Source organism: Lutzomyia longipalpis, chromosome 3 (assembly GCF_024334085.1).
Source record: "Lutzomyia longipalpis isolate SR_M1_2022 chromosome 3, ASM2433408v1".
In the NCBI taxonomy this organism is placed as follows: domain Eukaryota; kingdom Metazoa; phylum Arthropoda; class Insecta; order Diptera; family Psychodidae; genus Lutzomyia; species Lutzomyia longipalpis.
Genome location: NC_074709.1, coordinates 10450485 through 10461140, shown reverse-complemented (window position 1 = coordinate 10461140; position 10656 = coordinate 10450485). Strand labels below are relative to the sequence as shown.

Here is a 10656-nt window from a genome sequence, read left to right as displayed (position 1 = left end):
AATAGATAAATAAAATTTTTGGCAACAATTGATCAATTATTGAGCAATCAAAATTGATTTGAGATTGATCAATAATTAAACAATAATTGCCCAAAAACTAATTAATCGATTGACTGACTTAATTGATTTATCAAATTTTGATCAATCATTCATCAATCTGATTGACTCAATCATATTTGAATATTTGTTGGCTCAATCATTTGTTAGTTTGTGAGGAATTTTTTTACCAGACAGAGGCGAGGAATAAAGTGTTGATGAAGGTGATTTGTGTGTATTATTGCCCGGAGTATAGAGTGTAGTAGAGTGAATTTCTTCCATGTAAAATGCTTTGGATGTAATTTCAACACAGTTAAGTGCTACTTTTCAGCGGCTCAACACGAGAGCAACCAGTTCAGTTGGACTCCGTCACCTCAGCGGAAGCACAAAGATTCTGCGTCTCCCTCAATCTGGGAGGGATCTCCATTGTCCAATTCTCTTGTGCTAATGTGAATAAGAAAAAATACAATAGTAAGAAAAGAAAAAAAAAATCCATAGTGGGTGCAGTGCTCAAAAGAATTTTGTGGACAGGTGAAGAAGGTACAAAGAAGCAATAATAAGAAGAAATATTCCAAAAGGGAAATTTCTTGTGTGCACTCGATGTGTGATTGCGTGGAAAAGAGCTGACTTAGCAGGGAATTGGAGCCTTACCTGATACCCAAGTGAGGTGCTTTCAAAAATCACCTGGGCAGTCGCATTGAGAAGAATTCCAGCATATAACGGTAGCTTCCGGAGTGCGAAAGGTGGAAATATTTGGCGAAAATCGCACCGTGTGTGACCACCAGGTATATTACATAGTGACACACATAAAGGGTATACAACAGTTTGAGCTCATTCTTCTTCATTCATGCTGGGAAGTTGATGTGCATGGCCCAGTACTCTCCTGCCTGGACATAATATTATGAACTGTACATTACTTTTGGTTCAGAGTGTCGATCTTGTGCGGAGAAAATTGCTCAAAAATGTCGGATTATCGCTCATTGATGATGACCTCTTTTGCACCCATCGCTGTTACTTTCTTTATGTGCTTGTCGTGTTTCTATAATTATTTCGTTACTTTTTCTTGAAAGTGAGGAAAATTCAATGAGATTTATTTTCAACGATGCTCAATTCGCGCCCTCAAAATTCCAAAATCAGCATAAAAATTCCCAACTTGTTTTTTGAATCATCATCATTTTACTACATCTTCTATTCAGCAAATTGTTGCTGCACGAACAATGTTCCCCGGAAGTTGTGGTTGCGGGAGGTGCAGTGGGTATTCTCAGTGTGTCGCAGAGATCTAAATCTGTGACGAAGTTCATCCAACCGACGAAATAGTTTCAATACTTTCACCTGCCTTCGTCTCATCGACCAGAATTCATGGCACACATCCATACAACTGACTGGTTGGCTCATTGATGGGGCTATGTCTTCTTCACAATTTTTCTTTTTTTTTTTTAACATTGAATTTTGAGCCACATTCGGCCTCCTTCTCAGTTCCACCAATATACACCGCAGCCTCCCAATAGAAGTTACGTTCTCTCTCAATAGATTTTTATGTAATAGAGGTCTTTTTTTCTCCTTCTCATTCGCCGCTCCCACCCATAGAGCTTTGTTAATAATTCACGCGTGCCCCGGAATGGTTCACCTCTGGAGCCCTCTTCATCTCTCCATGTAACCTATACACAATACCTCTGGCCACGGGAATTCATCAAATATTAACATTTTATTAGGAATTATGTAAACGCTCTCCCGCCATATAGCTCCCCCACATTTTCATCCCCGGAGTGCATTTTCTCGCCATGTGCTCCTTTTTATACCCACTATCTACCATTAATTCAACCATCTGCTTTCAAATGCGATGACCCCTCTGAAGTAATTCAAAACCATTGCCCAAAAAATCTCTTCTTTTTTTTTCGCCACGCGAAATGCATGACCTTATTTTCTTGACCCTCTCACACATTTTCGCGCCAAATCTTTCTCTTCACAAGATGAAATAAAAAAATCAAAAGCATCGCAATTATTCAATCTTATAAAATTATGTTGTTCAACCTCTATGCTTTAATATTGAGCGGAAAAGATAGAAAAGATCAACAGGAAGTGATGTAGAGACAAAGAGCTGTTTGTTTTCCAGATGAATTCCTATTGAGACGTGTCGAAAATGTTTGTTTCGATTGCGAACCATGTTGAATGACTTTCAATATCAAATCCATTTATTCGCATCGAATATTCCATTCAGAAATGATTTATTTTTTGATTGATGAAAAACTATAAAATTTTTCTAGTGTGGAAAGTTATTGGACTTAGCACTTTCCCTTATTTTTGGGTACAAATAAGGATTTGCAAGGGAATGAGATAGATAAGGATAATGATGAAATGGGTGAAAGTAAGATGAGAATAGGGCAGAGCTGTTTAAAATTCAATTTATTGTATTATGTAAATGTAAAGTATGTACTAAAGTTTATCTAAATAAATTTTTTAATCCTTAATCCTTGAACCAAATTTATTTGAAGAAATGTTTTAGTTTATTTTCTTTAACTTTATGAGTCCTATTCCTCATTTCCATCCTTCCTAAGATTTGTTTCTTTCTGATCGATTTTTGAAAAGTAACAAAATATATAATATGCAATTTCAAAACTAATTTAAAAGTAATAGTCCCTTAGCCCCTTGAATTTTAATTTTTTTCGCAGATCCTGATTAAGGGAAATCTCCTAATTCAGAAAAAGCGGATTATTTTGAAATAGTTCTGATCACTTTTTGGTTTAGCATGGGATGCACGGTTTTTATCTAGTAGGAAATTAATGCATTCTATTGAAATGGATTTTTCACTTGAGTGGATAAAGCACAATATCATGCTACTGGATTCTTAAAAAAATGTTTTCTCTCCAACACATCAAAATGCTTCTCACAGTGAATTTGTTAGCATATTTTCCATGAAACATTGCAAAACATTTATGTGTGCAAAATGCCATTTTCCGTATCTCATTGTTCCACCTTGCAGATGCTTTCTGTTGCGTCAATAAATTATGCTTTTTTTCCGCAACAAAATTCCTCTCTCTCTTCTTATCAGCACATGAGGTCTTTTGAGATTGTTTATTAACTTGTTTTCATTCAAAAAAAATTTTTTCTTAAAGATTATGCCATGAAAAATGCCGCCTGAACTATATATGGGATTAGTGATGATAATGCAAAGCTTTCATGCTTTTTTTATTGCAATTCTAAAGCAGAGAGTGTGATAAGAAAATGTGTGATGCTTCTATTTATTGCCCCTGACAAAGATTTAGTGGTTGTGAGAATAACAATTCTAGCACCATCACACACTTATTCGCAGAATAAATCAATTGGCTCCAATTTTGCGACAATCACACATAGGGTAAAAAATAAATAAATATGAAATCTCAAAGAAGCAATATTATTGATGAGGTCAATTCAGTTGAATGGCGACATATACGCACAACACAAAAGATTAAGTGAAACAGTTTCATTCTCTTGGAAGGCAATTAAGGAAGGCATTTTCTTCGGCATCACCAATTAAATGTGGCTCTGTCTGTGCTCAATTGTTCCCCAACTAACAGCTCCCAACTACGACGAATCTCATTGAGCAATTCTTTCTTTCAGTTCTCTTTGATGGGTTCACTTGTGATACGAGCAACATAGCAATATGAACTTCTTGAGCCGTTTCAACCTAGTCATTTTATTAGAATTAGTGATATACAATTTATCAAAAGGTGAGTCAGTGCTTTTGTTTCTCTATTTTCTTTTTTTTTCACCGTTTTTTCCACATTACTTCAGCATTTTTGCATATTAGTGTTGGATTAAAAAACAATTTTAATATATTGTAGACTCGAATTACCTCAATTCAATATGCCGCAGCGTGTATATTATTTTTGTTATTTTTTTTTAAAATAAATATTCTTGTTTTAAAAGAGTTTTAAAGTCTGTTCGATTGTCTCATGATAACGTAATGATTATTATTTAATTTTAAATGTTTAAAGAATGATTAGTAAAATGTTTAGTTAATATTAATTTTTAATAACTATTTTTTCCAGTCTATTCCCATGTAATTATTAGTAATTACAATGCTCTTGATGGTGGACTCGACGGAGGTCAAGATGTCATCTGGGACGCCCACAATATTTCAAGTCTTCCACGCAGTGTAACCCCTATTTTGACACCCTCCAATCATACCCACACACCACCGCCGATTCCCGGTGATGATTACGATCTCCTGAGGCGACTCAAAGAGGCAGCACGACGGGATGATGTGGGTGATGAGCGGATGCTGTGGAATGATGCAACACCTGACAGTACACTGTACCCGCCGCTCGTGGAAAAAGCCCTGAAGCTGTTTAATCTCAAACAGGTGGCTTATGAAATTGAGACAAGTGTAATGTCAAAGGTGTCCTGTACTGCTTGCAAAGCAGGTGCTGGACTCCTACAGCACTACATAAAGACAGGACGCACCAAGGAGGAGATCATTAAGACAATCTTCCACTACTGTGTCTACCTGAAGATTCAGAGTCGGCGTGTTTGCGAGGGTGTAAGCCAGCTTTTTGGGGTAGGTTTTACAAGAAAAAAAAAGTTTTTTTAAATAATTTTTTGTTAATTTATCATTTCTTTGGCAGGTTGAAGTGATCTACGTGCTGGAACGCGTAACAATTGGTCCCGATGAGATTTGTAGCTTTGTAATTGGGGATGCATGTGGTGACGTCTACAATCCCTACCATGAGTGGGAGGTGGCTTTCCCGCCAGTTGCAAAACCTGATCCAAAAGAAATTCCCCTGCCAAAGGAAGGAGCGCCCCTGTTCAAGGTTCTTCATCTCTCGGACACGCACTACGATCCGTACTACGCTCAGGGTTCCAATGCGGAGTGCAATGAGCCACTCTGCTGTAGGATAACCAATGGTATGCCATCGACACCCAATGGGGCTGCTGGAAAATGGGGTGACTACCGAAAGTGCGATACACCACAAAGAACCGTGGACCATTTGCTGCATCACATTGCTACCACGCACACGGTAAGTTGCAAAGCTAGTCTTGGAACAAAATTTAGAACTATTTTTTTTTTGCTAATATTAATTAAAAACTGCAGGATTTATAAAAGAAAATCTGCGGGAGAATTATTGAAAAAAAAGAAGAAGATTAGAATGTTTCGCCAAGGAAATTATAAGTCTAAGCTAAAAAATGTTAAATTTAATCATAAAAAACACTTAAAACAGACCGAAAAGTAGTAAATTCAAACAGAAGAGGGATTGTACAGGACTTATGGGAACTTCGGGACATTTTAGAGGGAATTTTCAATCTTTCTCTTACCGAAAAATTAATAAAATAATATCCTTAAATTTTCATTAAATGGCTAAAGGCTTCATCCAATTGTGACGCCAGAAAATACTATTTGTGACTCAAGTATCTCATCATGACTCAACCTTTGCCTTTTTTGACTCCATTTTTAACTTATTTGTACTACATACAAAATACCTAATGTAGCTGCGAGTTTTAACTTAAAGACACATTTAATTAAAATTTCATATTTAGATTTTTTTAACGATTTTAACTAGTCAAAAAATAGTAAATGTAGCCCAAAAAAAGACAATTCATGCCGATAAATATTTGGTTTTCAGTCCCAAAACAGCATAGAATGGGGAACAAAAACTTTTTTAAAAAAATCATTAAATCCTAAACTAAAAAAGGACTAAATTTAAATCGAAGAGTAGTAAATTATGACTGAAAAATAGTAAATTGAACCAAAAAAAAGACTAAATTCTAACCAAAAAGTCCTAAATACGTTTTTGGTTTTTTTTTAGGTTTTGAGTTATTCGGTTTTTAGCAAAAAATATTCATGAAGTCAAATCAGATCTTTCGAAATATTCGGATGATTCGCTTGAAAAGCCAAAATATGCTCTGATATGAAAGTCAAATGCAAAGAAAATTAACATTATTCCAACAAAGCCCACAAAAAGTCTTCCTAAAATTACAAGAATTCTTTAGATCTTGAAAAAAAAAGTTTTTGTCATGTTTTCTTTACAAATATTTGTATTCATAAAATCTCTACAAGTTCTTGAAATCTTTTGATGCTCGAGAGTGGTCAATGCGTGGTCACCTTGAATCTTTGTAATTCTTTCTGCGTCACCTTTGGTTTCTTGAACTCCCAATGTAGGCATTTTATTTCTTTCTCCCGGAACGTGATCTTTTTACTGAATCACAAAAGAACTGTGAATCACAGAATTAAATTGTGGGGAATTTGGCTTTAAGAGCCGCGATATTTCCATTAAAAAAATGTGACTATTATTTTGGAAAATCCTCAAATTGAGAAAGAAATTTCATGCGGATTGTGGTCTATGACATAAAGTTGATAAAAAAAAGTCGCATAAGTTGCAATAAAATCAACATAAAATTAACGAACCATTTAAACGTGTAACACGACCTTTCTTTTGTACACATTAAAATTTATTAGTAGTACATACTTCCACTAAACGGTGCAAATAATAACAACAAAAAACTAGCAATAAAATTAAAAGAGAAGATTTCTTAACAAACTGTAATTTGTCTCATAAATAAGCAATTTCCTTATGAGAATTTATTTCTTTCTCATCATTATTTCTCACGGAGTTTTCGTAATCATTTTCATTTGATTCTCTTATAAAGAATTTATTGTACTTTGCGCGAATTTTGGCATTTAGCAACGAATGGAATTTTCCCATGAAAAACAAACATGGTACAGTGTGGGAGGGAAAATCATCTCCGTGCCAGTATTTTCCGACGGCTCGTTGTGGCGTATAAAGAGGGAAAAGGCAACATGTTACGCTTCATTAAAAAACACGTTTACATCTAATTTATCTGTGTGGTTGGATTAATGTCTTCTCAATAGTCCTACTTTTCCCATTTGCACACCCAATTTGTTGGATGACCAAAAAAAAAGCACACACACCCAACCTTAAATGGACATTGGGGCAGATTTAAAAGCGAGAGCGTGCTGTGAAAGTTAAAGAGTTAGCGGGATTTTGGATGTAGAAATTATGCTCAATTTTGGGAGAAAATGAAAATGATTTCTCGCAAATTTTCACATAATTTAATGCTATTTGTGATGGTAAATAAATTGAGAGAGAAGAGATCAGAAAAAAAAGATTTATGTTAATCATTTTCCTCATCTGAATTTTTTTTTCACAGGATATTGATTACATTCTGTGGACAGGTGACCTTCCACCGCATGATGTGTGGAATCAGACAAAGGAGGAAAATCTCAAGATAATTAAGGACACCGTCAAACAGATGTCTGAGAGCTTCCCTGGAATTCCAATCTTCCCAGCACTTGGGAATCATGAGAGTGCTCCCGTGAATAGCTTCCCACCACCGTATGTGAATCAGGTGGACACCTCCATTGCCTGGCTATACGACGAGCTAGACGTGCAGTGGCGCAAATGGTTGCCCAGCAGTGTCTCTCATACTGTACGTCGTGGTGCCTTCTACTCCGTTCTCGTACGCCCGGGCTTCCGTATTATTTCCCTCAATATGAACTACTGCAACAACAAAAATTGGTGGCTCCTACTGAACTCAACAGATCCCGCCACGGAACTCCAATGGCTCATCTACGAGCTACAGAGTGCTGAATTTTCTAATGAAAAAGTTCACATTATCGGCCATATTCCACCAGGACATTCAGACTGTCTCAAAGTATGGTCACGAAATTACTACAAAATTGTTTCGCGGTACGAAAGTATCGTGACGGGGCAATTCTTCGGTCATACGCATTTTGATGAATTTGAAATATTCTACGATCCCGATGACCTCAGTAGAGCCACAAATATCGGCTATATTGGACCATCAGTCACACCGTACAATGACCTCAATCCAGGCTATCGCATTTACTATGTGGACGGAGATCACGGTGCCACCACGCGCCTTGTCGTTGATCACGAGTCATGGATCATGAACCTGAGAGAGGCAAATCTGTATGATTATCCCATTTGGTATAAACTCTACTCAACGAGGGCAGCATACGCCATGAAGGGTGAGTTTGAAATTTATTTTTAAAGAATTTAATTTCCATATTTGGTGCATCCGATAAAAGGTCATTCAACTCATTTTGAATCTTTCCATGCTATTAAGAATTTTTAATCGAGGAAATTGTCTTTAAAACAGATTTAAAAAAACTTAAAAAGAAAGAATTTTTGTAAAATTTCATTACTTTTAGGAAGAAATATTTGTTATATATCTCGTTTTTGCAATAGGTAGCTATTGTTATAGAATGTTGGGGTGTTAGTTAGAAGTGTTAGAAGTTTATTGAAGAGAAGAGTTGTTAAAAATTTTAAAAAATTATCATAAGATCGATAAAATGGATAAAAAATGATCTCGGAGTCGAAGTTTATGAACATTGAGATAACTAAATTTCATAAAATCCTGTTGCATGTGAATTAGCAGCTTTTGCGATTCTTTGTGCAATTCTAAAATTTGACATTTAAATTTAAACGTTTGATGTCGATTCAATAGTTTGCTATTGAACAAGAAAGATCTTGGAAAATTGTTTTTATCCAATCATTCCTTATTTAAAAATTTAGAGTAGATTCTGATAAAAATATTTTCTTTTCTTTTCTAAGTTTGTTGTATAAGATTTTGACAGATTAGTTTTTAAATCGTTCTGTTGTCGTTATATAAAAGAAAAACAAAGAATTAGTTGTTCCAGAAAACAGTCAGAAAGAACTATAAAAAGAGCCCTAGAAAAGTAATTTTCTTTCAGAAATCCATTTAAAGAGAGAAATAAAATGTCAAAATCTTAGAAGATTTTTTCCAGCTGAAGAATTACAAGAAAAGAAAGGAAAAGAATTTTATCAGAAACTACCTAAAAAATTCCAGTTTGTATCTGAAATATTAGGAATATTATCTAATAGCTATTAACTAACTAATTAATTTATTTATTTATTATTAATTAATTTCTCAAATATGGTTAAAGAGAAAATTTGAAAAGGAAAATCGAAATTAATCCTTTTGTATCCTTTTTGAGGATTTAAAGAAAAGGAATAAAAAAGAGAAAATTTACAATAACTTTAAGAACTTTTGCTTCTTTTTAGACTTGTTAGATAAAGCAAATAGTCAATTTCCTACACCCTACCTAGGACACCTAAATAAATGTCTAAAGTGCTGTCTTTTTATCCTTTATTTACCTACCTTACCTATTTTTTTTATTTTAAAGGTTTGCGACCGTCGGATTGGGATGAATTTGTGACGAAAATGGCAGAAAATCAGGAGCTCTTCGACCTGTATTACAAGTAATGCCATCGATTTGAAGCACCTTTCATGGGTTGCCGTTTATCCTCATCAAATATTTCATGCATCTTTTATTTATTTTTGTGTCTTTTTTTTCTTTTTCAAATGGCAGACACTACTGGAAGAATTCAATTGTACGACCCGAATGCAACTTTGAGTGTAAGAAAAGGATTTTATGCGACGCCAAAAGTGGTCGGAGTCACGACAGGAAGCACTTTTGTGCGGAGGTTGAATCCAAAATTGATGATTACAGCAACAAAGGTTGGAGATCTTGGTTTTATCATGGATTTAGCGTTTCGTATGTATTTGATGAATTATTTCCAAAGACGACACAAGAACTGGTTGAGGATGACACCAATTAGTTATACTTTGTTATAACAAAATTAAACAGCTAAAAAAAATAAGAAACAGAAAACAAACCACTCTTGGTGGAGGTGGTGTGTGGGAGGGTATAATATCAATAACATGGGGACAAAAAAGACAATGGATACGGTGTAGAGCAGTTTTTTTTGCATAAATTTTCTTTAATATCCTTTTGGTAACTCTGTGCGCTATTATGTGTGGCTGGATGGTGCTCAAATGAATTTTTTACTACTTTAGGGAAGGATATACAGAATAACCTGTCTATTTTCTGCCTCTTTTCATCCTCATTTCCCACTGAATTTCTCTCGTGTTTTTTTCTCGTTCATTTTCATTCTGTGTTGCTCTTTTATTGAGCAACTTCATTCCTCGTTCTTACTGCTTTTTATTGACATCAGAGTTGAAATTTTATTAAATGAAGATCATGTGAGTGAGAATACAATTTTGAAAAAAGAGAAAGAATATCAAAATATTTTCAGTCTTTTTGTCATTTTATTAATTTTTTTTGCTCGAAAAAAAAAAAGACATTTCTTACCAAAAGAAAAGTTGCAAATGCGAATGAGTATAAAGATCACAAAATATTCTTTTAATTAAGTATAATTCAATGGAAAAGATCCTTAAAAACTATTTGATACAAATCAACAAATTTCACTCGTTTTTAGGTACAAAGAGACTGTAAGAAATTCTTTAATAAAATTTTTCTTTGACGATCGTTCAATTCAAGATTTAATAAAATTTCAACTCTGCTTTATCACAATCTTTCCTTTACACGTTTGAATTATTTTAATTAACATTACATATATAATGTATACCAAACTTGGGTCTTTTCATCTCCATTTCATTATTCACTCTCTTTTCGCAGGATGAATGTCCTTATGTCGATAGCAAAATTGCCAAAGTACGTCTTTAGGCTGGGATAGCGGAGCTCCTCCATGCCCGAGATTTCGTCCCCAAGATTGTGTCGAGATGCCATTTTGTGTTTTATAAGATTTGCAATAAATTTAATTAACTTGACCACAA

The 10656-nt window shown here is 34.7% G+C and overlaps 1 protein-coding gene across 3 annotated transcripts; it reads left to right on the top strand.

The window, feature by feature from the left end:
* The first annotated feature begins 349 nt into the window (after positions 1-349).
* LOC129791838 (sphingomyelin phosphodiesterase) lies at positions 350-10656 on the top strand. Of its 3 annotated transcripts, none has more exons than XM_055830407.1 (8): positions 350-821; positions 3634-3743; positions 4065-4573; positions 4641-5033; positions 7183-8023; positions 9203-9278; positions 9389-9537; positions 10499-10656. In XM_055830407.1, exons 2-8 carry the CDS (start codon positions 3677-3679, stop codon positions 10501-10503), a joined length of 2040 nt encoding a protein of 679 aa, XP_055686382.1. In that variant the 5' UTR covers positions 350-821; positions 3634-3676; the 3' UTR covers positions 10504-10656. The 3 variants fall into 3 exon arrangements, with proteins under 3 accessions (XP_055686382.1, XP_055686381.1, XP_055686380.1); XM_055830406.1 differs by having other exon boundaries at positions 9389-9574; XM_055830405.1 differs by having other exon boundaries at positions 9389-10656.

Excerpts from the sequence above, each read along its gene's own strand:
- LOC129791838 (XM_055830405.1), top strand. The coding sequence starts at position 3,677 with ATGAACTTCTTGAGCCGTTTCAACCTAGTCATTTTATTAGAATTAGTG. Across the intron at positions 8,024-9,202 it reads GGCAGCATACGCCATGAAGG|GTTTGCGACCGTCGGATTGG; the intron begins GTGAGTTTGAAA and ends TTTATTTTAAAG. Across the intron at positions 9,279-9,388 it reads CTCTTCGACCTGTATTACAA|ACACTACTGGAAGAATTCAA; the intron begins GTAATGCCATCG and ends TTCAAATGGCAG.